The sequence below is a fragment of the Capricornis sumatraensis genome, chromosome 19 (genome assembly GCF_032405125.1).
Source record: "Capricornis sumatraensis isolate serow.1 chromosome 19, serow.2, whole genome shotgun sequence".
NCBI lineage: Eukaryota > Metazoa > Chordata > Mammalia > Artiodactyla > Bovidae > Capricornis > Capricornis sumatraensis.
Window position 1 is genome coordinate 20,615,882 of NC_091087.1, and position 24,956 is coordinate 20,640,837.

Genomic DNA, 24,956 nt, shown 5'->3' on the forward strand with positions numbered 1-24,956 from the left:
GTGTGTGTGGGGGTGTGTGTGTGTGTGTGACCTTTCTGAGACTTACGAGTTTCCATAGGGAACAGTAACCCCAGCCACAGGGCCCGTGTCACAGCCCAGGAAGAGGAAGGAGACGTAGCAAGCGGTGGACACCAGGTTGACGAGCATGGCCATCCGAATGGCCCCGAGGGCAGACAGGCTGAGTTTCTTCACCAGGAGACCGCCCAGGAAGATGCCCAGACAGGCACATGGGATCGCAGTCATCCCTGGAGCAGAGCAGAGGGGCAGGAACCGTTAGCCAGGGGAGCAGGGCCAGTCAACGCAGGTGCCACTTCCTCCCCTGTACCCCGACGTCTCTGCTAACAGCCTCATTTCTACCTTCAAGGAGCCCACAGATAATTGGGGGGGGACACAGACACGTACAAACTCACAGTGATGAGGCATGTAAGTCATACACCCTCATGCTAAGCGGGGAACCCTCATGGGAAACAGCCCCAGTTGGTGTGAGAACAACCGACAGACAGGGCAGATGGGCTAAGAAACACACATGCGTGTTAGCAATGTGCCCTCTGTGTGTTTCCCAGGCGGTGTGGGAAAGGGGGCTCAAGATCATTTGGGGATTTTCTCTTCTTCAGGCAAAGAAGGGTCTGGAGGTTGTTTAAACAGAGGCCTCAGAACTCACCAACCTACAGAGAGACAGTGTATTAACCATCCCTGCAACTTCTCAGGAAGTAGCATTGATCAAATCAATACATTTTGTAGCTCCTGGTGAGTAATTGGCATACATTTTTATGCCCCTCCCCAATACCTTCTTAGAAACAGAGCTATCTGCAAGGCAGCAGGACCATAAACCTGCTATTTCTGATTCTCACAGACTCAGGGCATCTTAGGAGGACCAAAGGATCCTAGGAGTTCCAATCTCTTGTTTGGTTTTGTTCTTATTCATTTCATCTAAACTCAGCTTTAAATTACTGCATGTCATTTATCCACCATGTAGACTGTGTATGGCCAATTTTCCAGTGTAGGCTGCCTCTTGCTTGCCAATCAACAGACCCCTAGGTCAATTGACTACATCAATCAGCTGGTATGTGCTACAGGAATGAAAATTAATTTTAATATTTGGGTGAGAAAAGCATAATCAGGGAGGCTGAGCTCTGCAAAGAAAATAGCACAAGTCAGATTTTAAGAAAAACACAGCATTTTGTATTATTTGACGTTCTTGGGTTGTCTGTGCTCGGTTCTTTCTCATCCTGGTACAGACACGATCTTCATGACCTCACCCCTACTTGCCTGTCTCTCCTCCATGCCATAGTGACTCCCCAACCACACCCAATTCTTTTCTCTCCCCCTGGAACAGACCAAATCCATTCAAGCCCCTAGTTTCTGCACTTGCTGATTCATCTTCTATGACATTCTGTTGCTGTTTTAGTTGCTAAGTCATGTCTGACTCCTTGCGACCCTATGGACTGTAGCCCGCCAGGCTCCTCTGTCCATGGGATTCTCCAGGCAACAATACTGGAGTGGGTTGCCATTCCCTTCTCCAAGGGATCTTCCAACCCAGGGATCAAACTTGCGTCCCCTGCATTGGCAGGTGAATTCTTTACCACTGAGCCAGCAGGGGAGCTCCCAGAACATTCTTCCCCTGTGCCTTTACCTGGCTGGGCCCTATCCTCACAGGGAGCCCGGGCCACCCCACCTAGAGCTGTCCAGCAGCCCATCTGAGGTTCCTTAGTGTTTCCTGCCACGTTTTATTGTTTGCATGGCTCTCCTCATTATGTGAAGCTGCCTCGGACATTTCTGGTTTTCTGGTTTCTTGTTGTCTCTCCCCCTCCTAAGATGCAGCTTCCCCAAGGACCGTTCCATCCTGTTCAGCCCTGGTTCCCTTGCCTGGGCACTTGGGAACTATTTTCTGGATGAACGAAAGAGCGAGCAGATTGGATCTGTGTCAGTGAACACCGATGACCACAGCCCACACCCGGAGAGCAGGCTGCGTTCCGTTCCATTTTCCATCAAAGGCGGCAGGGAGCATCCCCTGGTGATGATGGTAACTATGGCAATAACAGGCTTTGGGCACCTTCTCTCCAAGCTATCATCCACCTCCCCTCTCCCTCCCTGATGTGTATGAAGCCTTAGCATGCGGGCGGTTATCAGAACTTCCCCCCAAACTCCATCCTCATTACCTTAACCTATGCAGATTGAGTCCCTTTTATCTTCATGCATAAATCAAGGCCATCAGCCCTTAATCATCTGTGCTGCTCTTTTCGGAACTCTGCCCCATCTACGGATGACTTTGCGGGTGGCCCAGAGACAGCACTGATGGCCTGGGATGACGGCAGGGGACTCCTCCTCGAGGTCTACGGGAGCTACTGATGAAGGCCTCCGGGGCACACGCCTTGCCTTAGGCTTTCGCGGCCTCTCTCTGTCCCCTCAGGGCCCCCTTGTCAGCCCCTCCTGCAGCCAACACTCCAGATGCCATGGGAAGGGCACAGGGAGAGGGCGCATGTCCTCCCTGCCTGGACTGCCAGACAGACGGACAGACCGACAGACAGCCACCAGGCTGCCTCTCCCCGGGCCACGTGCCCTAACAGACAGACTCACTGAGACAGAGACAGATGCAGGAAAGCGAGGTTGATTTTTTCCTTCTGCCCTGAAGACTATTGCTTTGTTGATAGGAAACTCTAGGAATCTGTTCTGAACTAGAACAGAGCCCCAGCTTCGAAGCAAATGTGATCAAAATGTAAGAAGCTGCAGTCAAGCAATCAGGAAGTGAGAAAGAAAGTCTTTGGGTGCTGGAGGGCTAAACCGAAGAGATCGTAGGTGTAATGGAGAAGTTATAACTGTAACTACAGAGACACTATTTTTTTAAGCATACATTTATTTATTTTAATTGGAGGCTAATTACTTTACAATATTGTATCGGTTTTGCCATACATCAACATGAATCTGCCATGGGTGTACACGTGTTCCCCTTCCTGAACCCCCTCCCACCTCCCTCCTGGTACCATCCCTCTGGGTCTACAGAGACACTTTTTACCCTATCTCTGTCAGATGGGTACTAAGGGCTAACTGCATTTTGCTAATATCTCTTGGAAGAAAATACTTATAAAAGAGTGGATGGTAAAGAGTTATTAGTAAGAAAAAGAAAAACATCAGCCTTGTGTGCTCTGGCAGCCCCCAGGGAGAGGAGCTGGGGTCTGGCCACATCCTTGTTGGCAGGGTTTTAATCTTTTTTTTTTAACTTGATAGGTTATGTTCTGTGACATGCACAAGATTAAGGGAACACTGATGACTAGTTGCATCTGTACACACCCCTGTATTAAAACATTTCCAGCAGCCTCAGGGGTTCCCTGCTGTCCTCATTCACCCAAAGTCCAAGAGTAACTATCATTCTGGCCTCTGTTACTTTCATTAATTTTTCCATTAAGAAAGTGTTTATTTTCCTTCTTGGGGCTGCACTGGGCCTCCGCTGCTGCGTGGCCATTCTCCAGCTGCAGAGAGTGGGAGGTGCTCCCTGGCTGTGGTGTGCAGGCTTCTCACTGCAGCGGCTCCCCTGGCAGCAGATCACAGGCTCTGGGTTCATAAGCTTCCCTAGTTGCGGCCCCAGGGCTCTAGAGTGTGGCCTCAGCAGCTGTGGTGCACGGGCTTAACGCTGCTTCACAGCATGAGCAATCTTCCCGGACCAGGGATCAAACCCGGGTCCTCTGCATCTGCAGGTGGATTCTTATCCATTGTACCAACAGGGAAGTCCAACTTTTCCTCTTTCTAACTCTTATTAATATGATTCTTTTGAGTCTGACATCTTTTGACTGTCCCAGATCCATCCACATTGAGGTATATATACAAGCTCTTGCTTTCTTATGCTGTGTGGCAGGCCACTGTATGAATATTCTATAATTTACTCATCCATTCTACTAAGTGATAGATATTTGGATTGTTTCCAGTTTGGGGGTTTATGCATAAGGCTGTTTTAGATACTGTTACCTATGTGTATATATATATTTAGCTGTGAAGTCCTGTCCAACTATTGTGACCCCATGGACTGTAGCCTGCCAGGCTCCTCTGTCCATGAGATTCTACCAGGCAAGAATACTGGAGTGGGTTGCCATTTCCTTCTCCAGGGGATCTTCTCAACCCAGGAATCAAACCCAGGTCTCCTGCATTGAAGGCAGATTCTTTCCCAACTGAGCTATAAGGGAAGCCCTATTGTTACCTAAGCCTATACAAATAAGTGGATCTAAACACTCATTTCTGTTGGATTATGCCCAGAAGTGGAATGCTGGATCCCAGAGTAAGCATATGCTTTCAGCTTTCGTAGGCACTGCCAAAGAACTTTTCTCACCAGCAGCACACGAGCGTTCCAGTGGCTCCACCTTCTCACCAACACTTGGTGCTGTTGGTCTGGTGGACGTGGACGAGCATTTCATTGTTCACATGTGTTTTCCTGGTGAGTCATCTTGGGTCAGTACCCTCACACGGGTTTACTGGCCAGTTTGTGAAGGACACATTAAACGAGAAGATCAGAAAATATCACCTTGCCCATTCCTCTCAGGACATGATCTACTCCTGCTTCAGTCCAGTTCAGTTCAGTCGCTCAGTCGTGTCCGATTCTTTGTGACCCCATGAATCGCAGCACGCCAGGCCTCCCTGTCCATCACCAACTCCCGGAGTTCACTCAGACTCACGTCCATCGAGTCGATGATGCCATCCAGCCATCTCATCCTCTGTCATCCCCTTCTCCTCCTGCCCCCAATCCATCCCAGCATCAGAGTCTTTTCCAATGAGTCAACTCTTCGCATGAGGTGGCCAAAGTATTGGAGTTTCAACTTTAGCATCATTCCTTTCAAAGAACACTCAGGAGTGATCTCCTTTAGAATGGACTGGTTGGATCTTCTTGCAGTCCATGGGACTCTCAAGAGTCTTCTCCAAAACCACAATTCAAAAGCATCAATTCTTCAGCACTCAGCTTTCTTCACAATCCAACTCTCACATACATACATGACAACTGGAAAAACCATAGCCTTGACTAGATGGACATTTGTTGGCAAAGTAATGTCTCTGCTTTTCAACATGCTATCTAGGTTGGTCATAACTTTCCTTCCAAGGAGTAAGCGCCTTTTAATTTCATGGCTGCAATCACCATCTGCGGTGATTTTGGAGCCCAAAAAATAAAGTCTGACACTGTTTCCACTGTTTCTCCATTTATTTCCCATAAAGTGATGGGACTAGATGCCATGATATTTTTTTTCTGAATGGTGAGCTTTAAGCCAACGTCTTCACTCTCCTCTTTCACTTTCATCAAGAGGCTTTGTAGTTCCTCTTCACTTTCTGCCATAAGGGTGGTGTCATCTGCATGTCTGAGGTTATTGATATTTCTCCCGGCAATCTTGATTCCAGCTTGTGCTTCTTCCAGCCCAGCGTTTCTCATGATGTACTCTGCATCAGTTCAGTTCAGTTCAGTTCAGTCACTCAGTCGTGTCTGACTCTTTGCGACCCCATGAATCGCAGCACGCCAGGCCTCCCTGTCCATCACCATCTCCCGGAGTTCACTTAGACTCACGTCCATCAAGTCTGTGATGCCATCCAGCCATCTCATCCTCGGTCATCCCCTTCTCCTCCTGCCCCCAATCCATCCCAGCATCAGAGTCTTTTCCAATGAGTCAACTCTTCGCATGAGGTGGCCAAAGTACTGGAGCTTCAGCTTTAGCATCATTCCTTCCAAAGAACACCCAGGGCTGATCTCCTTCATAGAAGTTAAATAACTAGGATGGCAATATACAGCCTTGACGTATCCTTTTCCTCTTTGGAACCAGTCTGTTGTTCCATGTCCAGTTCTAACTGTTGCTTCCTGACCTGCATATAGGTTTCTCAAGAGGCAGGTCAGGTGGTCTGGTATTCCCATTTATTTCAGAATTTTCCACAGTTTATTGTGATACACACAGTCAAAGGCTTTGGCATAGTCAATAAAGCAGAAATAGATGTTTTTCTGGAACTCTCTTGCTTTTTCCATGATCCAGCGAATGTTGGCAATTTGATCTCTGGTTCCTCGGCCTTTTCTAAAACCAGCTTGAACATCAGAGAGTTCACAGTTCACTCATTGCTGAAGAGTGGCTTGGAGAATTTTGAGCATCACTTTACTAGTGTGTGAGATGAGTGCAATTGTGCGGTAGTTTGAGCATTCTTTGGCATTGCCTTTCTTTAGGATTTGAATGAAGACTGATCTTTTCCAGTCCTGTGGCCACTGAGTTTTCCAAATTTGCTGGCATATTGAGTCCAGCACTTTCACAGCATCATCTTTCAGGATTTGAAATAGCTCCACTGGAATTCCATCACCTCCACTAGCTTTGTTCGTAGTGATGCTTTCTAAGGCCCACTTGTCTTCACATTCCAGGATGTCTGGCTCTAGGTGAGTGATCACACCTTCATGATTATCTTGGTCATGAAGATCTTTTTGTACAGTTCTTCTATGTATTCTTGCCACCTCTTCTTAATATCTTCCGCTTCTGTTAGGTCCATACCATTTCTGTCCTTTATCGGGCCCATCTTTGCATGAAATGTTCCCTTGGTGTCTCTAATTTTCTTGAAGAGATCTCTAGTCTTTCCCATTCTGTTGTTTTCCTCTATTTCTTTGCATTGATCACCGAGGAAGGCTTTCTTATCTCTCCTTGCTATTCTTTGGATTTTCTGCATTCAGATGCTTATATCTTTCCTTTTCTCCTTTGCTTTTTGCTTCTCTTCTTTTCACAGCTATTTGTAAGGTCTCCCAGACAGCCATTTTGCTTTTTCGCATTTCTTTTCCATGGGGATGGTCTTGATCCCTGTCTCCTGTACAATGTCATGATCCTCTGTCCATAGTTCATCAGGCACTGTATCTATCAGATCTAGTCCCTTAAATCTATTTCTCACTTCCTCTGTATAATCATACGGAATTTGATTTAGGTCATACCTGAATGGTCTAGTGGTTTTCCCTACTTTCCAGAAGATAATTCCATGGGGAGGGCATGTTCTCAACTTTCAGACTGGAATGTCACATTCTCAGGGGTCATCCTCATATCTTTCCTTCTGTGTACTTTCTGAAACAGATGAGCTCTTCCATCAAACGCTGTCTACTGCATTCCCTCTCTTTTCCGCACACTACCTCTGCTGGCATTCCCTCTCTTTTCTGTACACTACCTCTGCTGGCATTCCCTCTCTTTTCTGCACATCACCTCTGCTGGCTCTTTCCCCTCTGCTTAGATACCTGCTCAAGTCCTTCCTGCCACAATAGCAACTGTGTCTTAGCAACAGTACCATTACTCCAATCCCTTGATGGCAACACACAGCACCCACTATGTCTCCACTCCTCCTTCCACTGCTAAGCTTGGGAAAGCATCCTGCAGTCACTAGCTATTCTTTGCCTTCTGTGGGCTGCTCCTCACACCACAGCACGGGCTTACCTGCTGCAGCTTCAGGACACAGCCCTGACATCGGCTGAAAGACATCCTGCTTATTGAAGGGACCCAAGGCATGTGAGAAGGCAATGGCACCCCACTCCAGCACTCTCACCTGGAGAATCCCATGGATGGAGGAGTCTGGTGGGCTGCAGTTCATGGGGTCGCTAGGAGTCGGACATGACTGAGCGACTTCACTTTCACTTTTCCTTTCTTGCATTGGAGAAGGAAATGGCAACCCACTCCAGTGTTCTTGCCTGGAGAATCCCAGGGACGGGGGAGCCTGGTGGGCTGCCGTCTGTGGGGTTGCACAGAGTCGGACACGACTGAAGCGACTTAGCAGCAGCAAGGCTTGTGAGGTTGTATCACACGTGGACACTCTCACTGCTGATGGCTTCTTTCTTGGAGTCATCTCTTCCTTGACGCCCCGTGACCCACGAGATTCTTTCAGGAGATGCTTCTATGTCTCTCTATTTCCTCATGGGTGGTGTTTCACTCTTCTATTTCTACACAATATCCTTCTGTAAATTGCACTCCCGTGTCCTCAGTGACCATGCACACACTGATGTGGTCCACACCTCCTTCTCCAGTCCTCAGCCACGCACAGGACATCACGTGGATACATCACGGCCATCTCACACTCAGCAACTTCACGTCTGAACTCACCACCTTCCCTACAGATCTGATTCTTTTCTGCTACTTTCAGCCTTCACAAATGGTACCACCCCCTGTCTGAGCCAGAAACCTGGAAGTCATTCTTGACCCTTCCCTCTGCTTGTGCTGTGAGATCACATTCCCTATCAGGTAAAGGTAATCCTGCTTCTCATGCGTGGAAACTGGTTCTCTTTAGCAGGCCAACTCCAAAGGACTGGAGGCAGATGTCTGTGGTTTACTGTTGAGAAGACTGGTAAGGCCACACTTGAACTTGGGGAGAAGGAGTGTTATGATCCATTTTATATCTGCCATGCGCACAAAAATGGAGGCGAGCAAATGGCTTCTAACCTCTTTATCTGTTGACCATGGGTTTCACGTTGCCGAGAATATTCTTGCTTTTTTACGCTCCTGAGCAAAGCCTATGGGGTTGGCCAAAAAGTTCATTTGGGTTTTTCCATCACATCTTATGGACAGAATGATCTTTTTGGTCAACCCAGTACTAATCTTTCAAGATCCATCTTGATTCCCCTCTTCATTCATCACATCTTCCCCCTAATTCTCCAGTTTACACCAATTTATGGACTTCCTGGCCTGTTACAATGCTTCCTATGCATATTTTATATTTTAGCTCTTTATTATCATGTACTTTAAGCAACTGCTTCAAGCGGGTGAATCTTACTCCAAGAAAATACTCTGTAATTCTTCTGCACACAGACCACATGTATATTCTGCGACAGGAGCAGCACGGTCTGGGCAGTCTGACTGGTCTCAGTCAATGCTTATGGTATTCCAAGCACGGGCAGCCTCCCTATGCAGGGCGGGGGCCGGTGGGTGACACAGACTCACCTAGCAGCTGGTTGGCAGAAGAGGTGGTGAGGTTAAACTGCTGCTCCAGATACTTTCCCAAGAAGGCAGCGAAGCCAGCCACCACTGCAATCTCCATGCAGGCGGCCAGGATGATACAGGTAAACACGGGGTTTGAGAGCAGGTGCTTGGTGACCTTGGGGATCACTGCAGGGAGAGAAGCAGATGACCAAGGTCATAGATACTGCATTCCCAGGCCTTCTGCCCCCGAGGTCCCACTTTGACCCATCCCAGTAAACAGCACCAGGAGTCGGTAAACAGCACCTGGTTGCTCAGGCCGAGGCCTATAACCTGTAAGTCAGCCATAATTGTGAAAATTCTGGCTTCAAAATACATGCTAATAGTTTGTCAACTAAACTGAAAACTACTGAAGCAGGAAAAACCACACAATGTCTTTTTTTTTTTAACAGCACACTGGAAACACTATTTTATAAGCCTTCCAAAAATTTTTATTTCTATCCAACATATAGAAAGAGGCATTTGGGGTTTGTTTCATAAAAGGTAAAAGATAACTTAATTATATATTATAAATGCATTAATTATATCAGTATATCTAAGTTATATACAGATACATTATATTTTATTTTCTTGGGCTCTGAAATCACTGTGGATGATGACTGCAGCCATGAAATGTAAAGAAGGTTGCTCCTTGGAAGAAAAGCTATAACAAACCTAGACAGTATATTAAAAAGCAGAAACATCACTTTGCTGACAAGGTCCATATAGTCAAAGCTATGGTTTTTCTAGTAGTCATGTATGGATGTGAGAGTTGGACCATAAAGAAGGCTGAGTACTGAAGAATTGATGCTTTCTAATTGTGGTCCCGGAGAAGACTCTCGAGAGTCCCTTGGATTGCCAAGAAGTCGATCCAGTTAATTCTAAAGGAAATCAAACCTGAATATTCATTGGAAGAACTGATGCTAAAGCTGGACCTCCAGTACTTTGGCCACCTGATGCTAAGAGCTGACTCGTTGGAAAAGACCCTGATGCTGAGAAAGACTGAAGGCAGGAGGAGAAGGGGATGACAGAGGATGAGATGGTTGGATAGCATCACTGACTCAGTGGACACGAGTTTGAGTAAATTCCAGGAGACAGTGACAAACAGGGAAGTCGGGCGTGTTACAGTCCATGAGGCTGCAGGGGGTTGGACATGACTTAGTGACTGAATGGCAACAAAGTGGATATATCAATATACCTGTGATAAATATTTATAACTGCATGTGCTGAGAAAATGTAATCTTTCTTTTAACTCATTTTATTTTTTTATTTTACATTGGAGTATAGTTGATTTAAAATACTGTGTTAGTTTCAAGTGTACAGCAGCGATTCAATTACACATATACATGTATCTATCCTTTTAAAGACATATTTAATCTTAACAGTTTCAAGAAAAATGCAGTGTATGCATGTGCTTTTCTTAGTCACTCAGTCGTGTCCAGCTCTTTGTGACCCCGTGGACTGTAGTCCCCCAGGCTCCTCTGTCCATGGGATTTCCCAGGCAAGAATGCTGGAGTGGGTTGCTGTTTCCTACTCCAGTGAATATTCCCGACCCAGGAATCGAACCTGAGTCTCTTGCATCTCCTGTGATGGCAGACAGATCCTTTACTACTATGCCACCCGGGAAGCCCAGTGTATGTATATGCATATATATGTGTGTGTGGGGGGGTGTATTTCACATATATGTGTGTGTATGTATGTGTATATATATAATCCAACCTCTATCCTGCCCTTCCTTCTCACAACCATAGGTACCTGGCCAAGCTTCCATGATCTCTCACGTGGGGAAAACCAGGGTCTTCTTTACTATTTTTACCCTTGATCTAATACAGCCCTTCCCTATACAGTAGCCAGCGGGACCAGCTCTAATCATTTTCCTATTCAGAACTCCAGAATGGCCCAAATCCACACGTGGCATGATGGCCCACCGTCTGCCCCTCAGCTGTCTGATCACACTTCTGATCATGTTCCATCCTCGCTCTGGCCCCACCCCAGCTGGACCTGGTCCTCCCCACCCAGGTCTGTGCACTGGGGGGTCTTCCCTCCATTAGGATGCGCTGGTCCCAGATCTTTGCTCCATCTGTTCCTCCTTCCTCTAGTGGTCTTTCCTCATCACTCAAGGCAACCTAGAAGCTGCCCTGGTGCTCAGGGTTCAAATGAGGATTAATGGTAGGCAAAAATACTTTGCGGCTTGTTTACCACTTTAATTACCAATGGAACTGAAGCATGCTTTTGTTGAGCTGGTTCATTTCAATCTTATTGGATTATACTCTGTTTTTTAAGCATGTGGTTTCATGAACCACTAGGATTTCACGTTAATTCTGTGCTTTCACAAGTGAGAGATTTGGTGTTCTTAAAATCCTTTGAAAGTAATCACGTTATTTGGATACTTTCAGCCATTAGAATCCTTGGTACAGGGTCTTTGACCAGATCTCTTCAGCTGTGGAGTGATGACATGTCCTGGCAGTATGCAAGGGAGTCTGGGGATACCAGGACACACCCATCATTTAAATATTTATGCTATTATTTAGATGTACACTTAGTAAAAAAAAAAGTTAAATAAAACTGATAAATCAAGGGTTTGGTCTCATAGCTACAATAACTTAAGATGATGCTAGGTTAAAACAAGTAGGTTTAGGACTTCCCTAGTGGTCCAGTGGTTAAGAATCTCCCTGCCAATGCAGGGGACATGGGCTCAATCCCTGGTCTGGGAAGATCCCACAGACTGTGGAGCAACTAAGCCTGTGTACCGTAACTACTGAGCCCACGCTCCAGAGCCCCTGCTCTGCAAAAAGAGAAGCCATTGCAATGAGAAGCCATGTATCACAATAAAGAGTCGCCCCTGCTCGCCGCAACTAGAAGAAAAATAGATTTACAGTTACTTAAAGAGAAGTCATGTAAATAACGGTACAGCTGGTAAGGAGGTAAGGCAGAAATGTGTAAAAGTGGTATACCAGTGACAAGTTAGGGGACCACTGTTCTCTAATCATAATGATGTGGAGCACTTGCCACATGGTTTACTTGATCCCAACTGTGTGAACAGAAAAAGACAGAGTCCCAGATGAAGCAGGTACCATCCAAGGCTAGGAAAAACCAATCAGGGCCCATGGTCACACAAAATAAGCCAGTGAGCTGAGTCTAGCACTGCTCACCAAGGTGATGAATTAGCCAGCTGTCCTAAAGAGGAGCGCTAATTACACAGGCTCAATCTCATCTCCTAGGAGACAAAACCTCTAAATGGCCCAACTAATTAGAATAAAATAATAATAGAAGATACAAAAGTTTTTAATAATGTTAACAGACATGCTCAATTAATCAAAATGACAGAACAATGGGTCAGAAACTGGCAGATACATACAACTTAAAACTTATCATTTCTGGGAAAGAGACCAAGTTTCAAAAATGAAAATCTATATATGAGACAGGGACTTAAGGAGCCTTTGACATAATGAAAGGAACTTAGTTATTGGAATGGACTGAGCTAAATGTTTGGAGGCTCAGGATCACCATGCACTGAGCAATCCAATTCTATATTCCAGCCAAGAAGCAATCAGACGATAACCGGAGCTGGTGGCCTCAGCGGTTCTGCAGGGGTTTCAGAAAGTGAAGTCACTCAGTCGTGTCCGACTCTTTGTGATCCCATGGACTCCTCCATCCGTGTGCTTCTCCAGGCAAGAATACTGGAGTGGGTTGCCATTTCCTTCTCCAGAGGATCTTCCCAACCCAGGGATTGAACCTGGGTCTCCCACGTTGCAGGCAGATGCTTTACCCTCTGAGAAACTACTAAAACCTTAGGAAGGCAATGCTTGGACTAAAAACATGCATGCACACGCATGCACAAAATAAAAACTTAAAAAGGGTGTTGTTGGTTCAGTTGTGTCCGACTCTTTGCTGCCCCATGGACTTAAAATCACCAGCCTCCCATGCCTATGGAATTTTCCAGGCAAGAATACTGGAGTGGGTTGCCATTTCCTACTCTAGGGTATCTTCCCAACCCAGGGATCAAACCTGCATCTCTTCCATCTCCTGCACTGGCAGGTGGATTCTTTGCCACTAGCATCACCTGGGAAGCCCTTTAAAAAGAGTATGAATAAGAATGAAGATAAGGGAAAACAACTCTGAATCCATGGTATTCATACAGCTACTTTATTCACATACCTACTTTCTTGCAATTGCACAGGCCTTTACGAGTGTGTTTTGTTCACCTTTTACATGATTTCAAACATTTATAATAATCTTTTTTCAAAATGTCATTTTGAATAATTGTCTAGAAGAGGTTACATTTAAAATCTGTGTTTAAATGTTGGAAAATTTCCCTTTGTTAAATCCACATTGTTAAGTATTGTACAACTATTTAGAGCAATGTTGATTGTGTAATGTTTAAAAATGTGCACTGTTCAACAAATATAAAAGATGAATACGCTGGGCATAAACAGAAGGCAACGAGGTAAGTATATGTCTTCATGAACAAAAACCCCTGGGATGTTAAGACTCCATCATCATAAATCACTGCTAACGCGTGAAGGCTGGTTTAACACATTGTGATGGTACAATGCATCTGTGACAAGGGATGGGTTGATTATGTCACGAAGTACCAAGCCTCACAGAGAGTGGTATGGATTACCCGAACAACCACAGTGCTTCCTTGTAATAAATGAATTTGAAAGCCCCCAGCTGTTCATGTTTTGGCAGGTAATAACACTGTGGCTCCATCACTGTAGTCTTTTGGCATTAAGGTATCTAAACTCTGGAAATACTGTTGACAATCAGTAGGCAGGTTGGTGACATTCTAGGAAAACCATCCTTTGCCATATCTTTATTGGAGGCTTCACTTTCCTTGTCACTGTGAAGATTCTTTAGATCTGGGAACTTCCAAAGAAAAAGCACCACAGCCACACTTGTTCACAAATACTGCCATTGAGCTGACACCATCAATATCCAACTGTGTTCTCTGGCTCAAAAATGACACCAATGAGAATTCAAGTTTGATCACATTATCTATTTGTTGTTATTCACTTGCAAAGTCGTGTGCAACTCTTTGTGACTCCATTGACTGCAGTACACCAGGCTTCCTTGTCCTTCACCATCTCCTGGAGCTTGCTCAAACCCATGTCCTTTGAGTCAGCAATGCCATCCAATCATCTCATCCTCTGTCGTCCCCTTCTCCTCCTGCCTTCAATCTTTCCCAGCATCAGGATCTTTTCCAAAGAGTCAGCCCTCCACATCAGGTGGCCAAGGTATTGGAGCTTCAGCATCAGTCCTTCCAGTGAATATTTAAGGACTTATTTCCTTTAGGATTGACTGGTTTGATCTCCTTGCAGTCCAAGGGACTCTAAACGGCCTTCTTCAGCACCACAGTTCTAAAGCATCAATTCTTTGGTGCTCAACCTTCTTTATGATCCAAGTCTCACATCCATACATGACTACTGGAAAGATCACAGCTTTAACTAGACAGATCTTTGTCAGCAAAGTGATGTCTCTGCTTTTTAATACTCGGTCTAGCTTTACTTCCAAGGAGCAAGTGTCTTTTAATTTAGTGGCTGCAGTCACTGTCCACAGTGATTTTGGAGCCCAAGAAAATAAAGTCTATCACTGTTTCCACTGTTTCCCCATCTATTTGCCATGACATGATGGGACCAGATGCCATGATCTTAGTTTTCTGAATGTTGAGTTTTAAGCCAACTTTTTCACAGCCTTCCTATTTTCTTTTTCTTGACCATGGCCATTATGGTTTACCTGGGGACAAGGAGGGCGCTTCTCAACAAAGACAACTCTAGCTAATAGAACACTTTCATACTTCAGCAAGCATTTTAATTATTCCAGAGATAATTCCATTTCAGTAGGAAGGATTTCTTGTCAAGATAGGAGCCTGCCTGCTTTTGTCTTAATATCAAATGACTAATTTTGCCTTGGATTAGATGTGAAAATCATTAAGTTTGAGAATTATCTAACTGGAGGCCCAGGGAAGACTGAGCGGGACGTATTTGCATAAAGGACAATCTTTTTTCCCCTGTCTACCTGACCGACTTGCCTCCAGAAATGACAGCTTCCTCTCGTGTTCGGCTATTTTCCTCTTGGGTTCTTCCTCCCTTTCTGGGCTTTATTGCCACGACCTGTAGTGTTCTCAAAGAAGATTCCCTTTAAAAGGCTCAGTCTACCCTACAGAGCCCCAACTTAAGGGGTATTAATTAGCTTGATCTTAGGGCTATTCCCAGTCTTCCAAGCTTTTTCATGCAAATGGAGTGTTACGCCCACAAAACTTGTAACTTTCCAAGGTGGCAGCTGCTAATGAGGTGGCCTAGACTGGTGAACCAAGGCCACACCAGGCTGCCAAACACCTACAGACTCCTGCAGCCATTTGCCTCCCACCTTCTGAGTTAGCCTCAGAGGTTTGGAGCTGGCGTGGGAAGCAGGTGGGCCTGTATCACGCAGCTTCACAGCTGGGGAAACCTTTTCACCTCTCACCAGGGGCCGAGTGCTGCTACTGGTGGAATGATTCAAAGCTGGGAAGAGTGGCAGGGGAGCCCTCTGCAGGCAAGACAAGTTTTCCACGGCTAGGCTTTGACCCCCTGATGCGAGGAGCCGACTCACTGGAGAAGACCCTGATGCTGGGAAAGACAGAGGGCAAGAGGAGAAAGAGGCGACAGAGGATGAGGACATGGATGTGAATTTGAGCAAACTCTGGGACGTAGTGAAGGACAGCGAAGCCTGGCGTGCTGCAGTCCATGGGGTCACAAAGTATCGGACCCGACTTAGCAGTGGAACAGCAACAAGAACAGGCTTGGGAAGGCAGTCCTGTGGGACAGTAGTCCCTAACTCTTTCGGCACCAGGGACCCGTTTCATGGAAGACAATTTTTCCTGGGGTGGGGGTGGGGGATGGTTTCAGGATGATTCAGGAACATTACACTTTCGTGTGCTTTATTTCTATTATATCAGCTCTACCTCAGATCATCAGGCATTAGATCCTGGAGGTTGGGGACCCCCTACTCTACGGTGGAGTTCCCTAGAAACCTATGGGTCCTGCAGGAGGGAGAAAGGCAGATTTGGAGAAGGCCTGAGGATTCACCCTGGCAGAACATGTCCTGTGTGCCAAGTACCAGTCTAACTGCTTACACGCCCACTTGCATGAGTCTCACGACAAAATTACGTTCCTGGGATGACTGTGTTTTAGTTGCTCAGTTGTGTCCAACTCTGCAACCCCATGGACTGTAGCCACAGGATTCTCAAGGCAAGAATACTGGATTAGGTAGCCATTCCCTCCTCGAAGGGATCTTCCAAACTCAGGGACTGAACCCAGGTTTCCTGCATTGTAGGCAGATTATTTACCATCTGAGCTACCAGGGAAGCCCTCTTGGTAGGATTAAAATCCTCCATTTACAGATGAGAAGACAGTGGTCCCTTGGCTAGGGGAGCAAAGCAGAAACTCAAACCCTGGCACCTGCTGCCACACAGCCTGCTTAGAACCACTGTGCCATTCTGGTCTGGGTTCTGAGAGGTGCTGACGTTGGCCTGAGGTCTAAGCAGGTACTCTGCCTCTGGTAACCAAAGTGTGGCTTAATTATCAGAGTAAAGAATAATAATTATAAAAAATTCCCACTGTGCTTAGGAAAAATGGCCAGATGTGACATGACTAAGGGCTTAGTGCATGTTGTTTAAAAAGAGCAGAAGGAGAAAAGGGATGGACGTGCGTGCTAAGTCACTTCAGTCATGTCCGATTCTTTGTGACCCTATGGACTGTAGCCCGTGGGATTGTCCAGGCAAGAACACTGGATTGGGCTGCAGCCCTCTCCAGGGGATCTTCCTGACACAGGGATTGAACCCACGTCTCTTATGTCTCCTGCATTGGCAGGTGGGTTCTTTACCACTAGTACCACCTGGGGAGCCACAGAAAAGGGAAGGACAGAGGGGTGAAAGAAAGGGAGGGCTGGAGAGCCTACAGAAGAGCCCTGTACCACAGAAAAGGTTTCACTGAATGAGGCTGCATAAAATAATGGCTAAGAACCTGGTCTAAGGAGCGGGGTCACTGGGATTAGAACTCTGGCTTCAAGGCTGAGTAGGTGTGTGACCTGAGTATATCACTCCATCCCATGGATTGCCGCAACCATGAAATGAGACTGCCTGTAAAGCATGTTGCCCAGGGACTTCCCTGGTGGTCCAGGGGCTAAGACTCCACACTCCCAATGCAGGGGGCCTGGGTTCAATTTCTGGTCATGGAACTGGATTCCACATGCCACAACTAGGAGAATTTGCATGCAGCAATTAGATCAAACAGGACACAAGAAAGAAGGAAGATCCTATGTGCTACAACAAATACCTAGAGCAGCCAAAAAACAAAAAAAAAAAACAAAAAAAAACCGGCATGTTACCCAGTGCTTCTAGAATGTAGCTAAGAGTCTGATAGGCTTAATGGCAAGGATTTACTGTATAGCACAAGGAGCTATTTTCAATATCTTGCAACAACTATAACGGAAATGAATAGAAAAAAGAATATAGATACACACATGTATGTGCATAACTGAATCACTGTGTACATCTGAAACAGAATATTGTAAATCAACTATCTGTTGTTGTCATTTAGTTGCTAGGTCATGTCCAACTCTTTTGTGACCCTATGGACTGTAGCTTCCCAGGCTCCTCTGTCCATGGGATTTCCTACACAAGAATACTGGAGTGGGCTGTCATTTCCTTCTCCAGGGGATCTTCTCCACTCAGGGATTGAACCTAAGTCTCCTGCATTGGCAGGCGGATTCTTAACCTCTGAGCCATCAGGTATACTTCATTAAAAAGAGTTTGATAGGAATTAAAACCCACTTAAGTGTTCTTGCCTGGAAAATTCCATGGACGGAGGAACCTGCCAGGCTACAGTCCATGATGTCGCAAAGAGTTGGACACGACTGAGTGACTTCACTTTCACTTTCAATAATAGTTAATATAGTAGAAGTAATTCTTGGCCATATTAGGGAAAGAGCCCTTGCATTGGGAGGCCCTCAGACTCGCTGTTGGAATGTCTGTGATCAGATGTGGTGCATCAACAGAGCGTGGAAGAGACTGGGGAAGGTGAGCAGAGCTCCTGGAGGCCAAGGGCTTTCCAGAAAGATTCCCCTCTTGCAGAGGGCTGTTCAGCAGGTCAGGGGGTCAGGGGGTCAGGGGGCACAAGTCCTTGTCCACTGCTTGTCCTAGCAATTAGAGGTGCCCTGAGGAGTGTTCACTGTGGGGGCTCAGTTATACTACCGTTGACCCTCAAATCTCTCTGCCTTAAGTCTCTCTACTGAAACTGACCTTGACTTTCTCTTTAATAACATTGTTGTCAATACAGCATGGTTAACATTCCCCAAGAGGGGAGACGGGGACAGTCTATGCAACTGCTCAGGAATTATGACAAAGACAGCTGACATCTGCCTGGCAACCAGTGGTGAATGGGCACCGTGGTGAGGTTTCTTTTTAACTCTCACAACTATTACACTAGGGGGTGGTCTTACCATCCTCCTAGACACAAGGAAACCAAGGCTCCCTTGAGAGGCTGAAACCCAATCATCTACATCTCAGAATGCAAAACCAAGAGGTGAAGGAGAGTGGATTTGAACTCAATTCTGCCTGCACTCTGGGACTCATTTTTAAATCTTCAGGTTTCTGGGTGGGGACTCAAGTCAACAGAACAGTATTTTCCTGAAATGTGAGCCACCATGAAATGCTTCCCAACATAGGAGACCCACAAGCAGAAGAGAACAGAGATGAGGGGATCTGGGTGAGATAAACAACAGTACTCAAGTCACGACCAAAAAAAAAATTAAAGAGGATGGAAGAAATAATGGAGATGTGGAAAAACACCATCATGGAGGTGTAAGAACACAGCAAAGGTTGAGTGAATCCTGAGAAAAATGAAGCTTCATGGGGTAGTGTGAATGATCACCAGATGCTGAGCTGGTTCACACATGCCCCGGACAGCCTGTCATCCCAGCGCCACCAGCCCCACCAGATGCCCTGGTATGGGTCCCCCTGTCTTTCCCCCAGGAGGAGCTAGTGCTCTAGGGCTGAACAGAGATGGAGCAGCTCCAACCCCAGAGGTGGGCATCATGCCCGGTAAGAGAAAGTGAAAGTTGCTCAGTCGTGTCCAATTCTTTGTAACCCCATTGTCTATTCAATCTATGGAATTCTCCAGGCCAGAACACTGAAGTGGGTAGCCTTTCCCTTCTCCAGGGGATCTTCTCAAACCAGGGACCAAGCCCAGGTCTCCTGCGTTGCAGGCGGATTCTTTACCAGCTGAGCCAAAGGGAAGCCCAAGAATACTGGAGTGAGTAGCCTATCCCTTCTCCAGCACATCTTCCCGACCAAGGAATTGAACCGGGGTCTTCTGCGTTGCAGGCCCAGTAAAAGCAGATACTTAATACATACAAGGTAGATGAAAGAATCCAGTAAGGAAACAAATGAATTGCATAGCCTTGGAAGGGAACTGTCATAGTCTCTTAAGGAACATTAGCTATAGATACAGGCTGATTTATGGTCACATCATATTCCACAGGTTCATGGGCTGTGAGGGAAGTGGGGATCTTAGTTAACATGGTCATTTCTATCACAGATTCTGGAGGTGCCCAATCCATCCCTTAGGTAGGTAGGGGTGGAAGAAATCCTGGTGGGAGAGGAGGCCCATGGAGCTGATTAGTCTTCTGGAAATGAGCACCTACCATACACTTGGCCCCAGATCGGCAGCCTTGGGCCCCCTGTGGTCTCACCACTACAGAGGATCCATCCCCTAATCTCTGCCCCGGGGACCTTCTAGCACCCTCTCACGGCCAACTTTGAGAGGAGTAACCATCAGGCTTTATCTTCAGTGAGGTAACAGGTGGAGGGTAACACCTCCTTTGTTAGAGAAGGTCGTAGTTTGAGTGAACAAATGAGAAACCATCAGCGCAAACAGCTAGGACATGGAAGCACCGTAAGTGCCCATGGAAAGATGAATGGCTAAAGAAGCTGTGGCACATATACACAATGGAATATTACTCAGCCATAAAAAGGAACACACCTGAGTCAGTTCCAATGAGGCGGATGAGCCTAGGGCCTGTTATACAGAGTGAGGTGAGTCAGAAAGAGAAAAACAGATATCGTATATTAGCATATATATGGAAACTAGACAGATGGCACTGATGAACCTATTTGCAAGGCAGCAATGGAGACGCAGACATAAGGAACAGACTTGTGGACATGGGGTGGGGGGAAGAAGGAGAGGGTGGGATGAATGGAGAGATTACCATGGAAACATATACACTACCATATGTAAAACAGGTAGCCAATGGAAATTTGCTGTATGACTCAAACTAGGACTCTGTGACAACCTAGAGAGGTGGGAGGTGGGAGGGAGGTTCAGAGCAGGGGGACATGTGTGTACCTAATGCTGTTTCATGCTGATGTATGGCAGAGACAAACACAATATTGTAAAGCAATTATCCTTCAGTTAAAAATAAATAAATTATAAAACAAACAAATAAACATCCACATAGGAGATGAGCATCTAAAGTGAAACCCAAGTGTCAGATGGGTATGGATTGGTTAGGGCAACCCAGAGCCCAACAATTCCACTGATTCTTTAGAGATCACTAGCTCCCTACAGCCCCACCAAGGAGGAGCAGTGTGGTTGCCCATTAGCTGGTTTAAAGCAAGAACAAAGAGTCCACAGAGGAATGCTTAGCATCTGCAAGCCTGCAAGTTCCTAACTGGGGCCACCCTAGTCATTTCACAGCATCAGGAGTGTGAAGTCACAAGCGATCTCCACAGGACTGGGAGGTGGAGAAAGGAGATTGGGACACAGCAGGCTCTCATTCAGCCCCAAATATGGCATCTTTTCATGCTGGCTGCAGACAGAAAATGACTACAGAAATCAAGAGTTCTTGGTAAGCAAACAAGACACTTTTATAACTCCATGTTAGCCTTCTCTAGAACCTTCTCTGGAAGCAGGGTGCCCCATCCCAGTGGTGGCCAGGGTGACTTCATTTGGCAGTCCTAAAAACACAACGAGGAACTTCCCTAGCAATTCAGTGGTGAAGACTCTACGCTCCCAATGCAGGGGGCTCAGGTCCAATCCCTCGTTAAGGAAGATCCCACATTCCATGTGGCACAGCAAAACTAACTAACCAAATAAAAATTATGCAGCTCTGAAAAAGAAAGAAAACAACAACAACAAAAGCAATACTAAAACCAAAAAAAAAAAAAAGCCTCCAAAAAATAGAAAATATAAAAACCACTAACCACAGGAGAATTCATTCCTGAGAAGTCTGAACAGAGAAACAGCAGTGTCTAGAAAAGATGATGAAGCCAAACACTCAACCTGACATGTGTACATACCCATCTCTAAACTTACACTTTCTAATGCTACTTCTGGAAGTGCTGGCATTACAGCAGGCCTTCTCAGCGTTTTTACAATGCTGGTGTAAATCTCAAAGAGTCATGTCACAGACTCCCAACCTTATTTCATCAGTAGGTCACCTCCTCCATTTTATCTTATATGCAACTGCCAGGGAAGTTAGCCCATAGTATAGACCCCCTAAGGGATTTCCCTTAGCTCTGACATTTGTTTTTTAACTGGGAGCTCACTTAGAATCTCCTGGGAAGCTTTCAAGATGTTCAGATGCCTGAATCACCTCTCCCACAGCTCTCTTCCCCCACTGTCGACTCAGAGAATCATTATTTGTAGGGATGGGGACCCTGCATATGTGTGTTTCAAGAAAAGTCTACAGCCTTTTTTTCATTCCTAATTTTTTTTTCATTTATTAACTTCTTTTCTGAATACTAGCATTTCATTTATGAGATTTGCATTTTAAAATAAGTTTTATCTGCTTTATTAAAAAAAAAGAAAGCCCACAAGTGACAATGACACAAATCTCTGGTTGGGAAACAAGCGCTCATAAAATAAAGCCTAGTCTCACTAGGAGGGCAATGAGAAGACCCTCAATAATTCATTCATAATTTTACCAAAGACTTACTGGGCAGGTTTGGTTACCAGGAACTCGGCTGGGTGTGGGAGCTGAGACCAGCCTGTCTTCTAGCACGATCTTCTCTAAATCCTGTTCCCCAAACTACGCACATCTCGGGCATCCCAGCCCAGAAGCCCCTCCTCTCCCCTCCATCCATGCGTATCCTGCTCATCCTTCCAGATCAGGTAGAAAAGCTGCATCCTTCACGCACCTGTCTTCGAATCCTTCCTCTGGGGTCCTCACGGCATCCATTTGAACCTCCCATAATCCTCGCCACCTTCTAGCCTGTACTGTGGCAACATTTCACAACTGCCTAAAGAGCTGACCTGAGTAAGAGTGCCGGGATCACAGAAGTCTGAGAAATGTATAAGAAACAAAGTCAGCCAGCTTTCCATACAGCTGGCCTTCTCAGAGCCTTTAACACAGACATAGTCTATGAATCTCCAAGAGCATCACAGCATACAGACAGTTTCCCAACTTATTTACCCATGGAACCACTCCTCCCTGTTAATGTTGCTGAATTGTACTTCTTTGGGCATCGCAGAGGATTCGTGTTCCAAGGAGCCCCTGCTGGGAAATGCTGTCTTTTAGTTATTCCCTCCCTCCCTCCCTTTTTTCCAAAAGCACAAGGGGCATCGACAGTGAACCAGGCATAGTGCCAGGTGCCCTCACGTATGCTCACTTCAGGCACTTTGTTGAAATAACTTGAGATGGGGAGCTGTGGCTGAATAACAGACATAACCCCCAGTGTGTCCTCCATCGAAGACGATACAAACACAGTGACGCCACTGACGCGTCCCCTGGGGACCTGTAAACACAACTCCTGTGGCACGGCTGCATCAGACCCACAGCCTGGCACAGGATTCCAAGAGGCTGGGATGGCAGACAGTTTCCTGGGCCATGAAATCAAGAAAGACTCTAACGGGAAATTCACACAATGGGGGAGCATAGCTTGGAAGACAAATAGCATGATAAAACACACTCAGCCGTTCAGCCTGCGGAACAAGGACTCGCAGATCACCAGGCTCCTCGTAATAACATTACGCCGAAAGGCACAAGCCTCTAATTAGGAAAAATGTGGCAGAAACCGACCGCTGGCTCGCAAATGGTGGAGGCGGCTTGGCAGAGAAGCCGACGCTGGAGGCATGAACCGGGTCCCAGGGTGGGCTAATGGCCTCCCACGGAAGAGTGGGAAGTGCAGAGGTGGGGGCTGGTGACGATGCACTCTGCCCAAACAGCAAGACACCTGCCAGGAGGATGGGCAAGTCAAGACCTGACCCAAAGGCACAGGGCTGGTCAGCGGAGCCGCTGGGCCAGCAGACTCTGATTCAGTGTCAGGAGAAGACTCTCCTCCACACACAGGAAAGCCACCCGGAGCCAGCCGGACACTCAGCCCAGGTGGAGCTCCTGCTCCTGAAGGAAAGTTACAAGGTTCAAAAGAGCCCGGAGTTAAAACTCCCCTCCGGGTACTCCCCACCATTCTATGCAAAACAAAGAACCCTCTCACCTGAAGAAAAAATGGACATTAAGGTTGATTACACCCAGCTCCCAGGCGGAACTCCTCGCCCCAGCCTTTTAAAAGATAACTACTCCGAACAACCCTGGAGAAGAACAGGCCCCCTTAAGATAGTAGCTTTCCACATACATGCCTATATATCCTTATTCTTTTCTTGGGTTAGTGCAGCAGCTCACTAATCTGACTGCCGCCCCTTCTCGCCTCATTAAAGGTGATCTGTTCCTGGAAAGTGCCCGTCTTGTTCTTTTTCCAAACCTTGCCTTCTCTTAACTCCCTTACCCTACAGCTCCACCAGCCAGTGTCTGTGAGTACGTCAAACACAGGCCAAAACCCTGGGAGGGACTGTGGGTGACGATGGCTTTAGGAGAGGCAGCAAACCGTGCTGAGCTGGGCAGTGCCTGTCCAGCCCTCCACGTGTTGTCATTCAGTCACTCAGTCGTGTCTGGCTCTTTGCCATCCCGTGGACTGCAGCACGCCAGCCCTCCCTGTCCCTCACCATCTCCTGGAGTTTGCCCAAGTTCATGTCCATTGAATCAGAGATGTCATCCAACCATCTCATCTGCTGTCTCCCTCTTCTCCTTCTGCCTTCAGTCTTGCCCAGCTTCAGAGCCTTTCCCATCCATGTAACCCATCGTTTATCAGATGGGTATACTGAGCACCAGCCACACATTGGGTTGGCCAAAAAGTCTGTCAGGGTTTTCTGTAACATCTTACGGAAAAACCTGAATGAACTTTTTGGCCAACTGAATACAAGGGCATGGGCAAAGAGATGTGGTCCCTGCCTCACGGAGCTTCTGGGAGCGGTGATAACTCCTACAAAGGTCACTCACTGATTATGACACAGAGAGCAACATGCTGTGGAGGGGGTGCCCTAGGGATGTCAGGAAAATGTCCTTGGGGAAGTGATGTGTGAGCTGATGTCTGAAGATGGGATCAGAATCCCCGAAATGGGAATAGCAAGTGCAAAGTCCTGGGAAGACAGAGGACCAAAAGGAGGCTGGAGAGGTGAGGCTGGTGTGGCGGGAACAGGGCAGCAGGAGTGGGGAGAGCCTGGAGGGCACAGCCTCACGGGGCTGGTGGCGAGGTCAAGGGCTCAGCCTCTGTCTATCGGGATTAGATGCATTGTGAACACATCCTAGGGTGGGTGACAACTTGGAGGGGTCAGGAGAGACTGGAGCGTGAGAGACCACGTGCAGGATGTCTGAGAGATATTTAGGTGCTAAAGTCAACGGAACCTGGTGATGGATGGCATCAGGGGTATGAGTGGGGAGAGGGTTGGGGAAGGTATCAACCCAGGGAGATTTCATTCCCCTAAAAATGAAGGTCCTCTAGAGTCGGGCTCTGCAGTTTCTCCTTTGGAGAGGGAGCAAGTAGACAAGAGCTTCCCTGGTGGCTCAGACGGTAAAGAATCCACCTGCATTGTGGGAGACCTGGGTTGGGGAGATCCCCTGGAGAAGGGAATGGCTACCCGCTCCAGAACTCTGGCCTGGAGAATTCCATAGACTGTATCGTCCATGGGGTCTCAAAGAGTGAGACATAACTGATCAACTTTC

The 24,956-nt window shown here is 46.7% G+C and overlaps 1 protein-coding gene across 1 annotated transcript in view; it reads right to left on the reverse strand.

Moving 5' to 3' along the window:
* SLCO3A1 (solute carrier organic anion transporter family member 3A1) overlaps positions 1-24,956 on the reverse strand; it is a 374,177-nt gene that overhangs the window by 40,960 nt on the left and 308,261 nt on the right. The window contains exons 5-6 of the mRNA XM_068991286.1: positions 8,907-9,071; positions 47-245 (exon numbers count right to left, since the gene is read on the reverse strand). Of these exons, the coding sequence (XP_068847387.1) occupies positions 47-245; positions 8,907-9,071 (364 nt within the window). The remainder of the gene's footprint in view (positions 1-46; positions 246-8,906; positions 9,072-24,956) is intronic.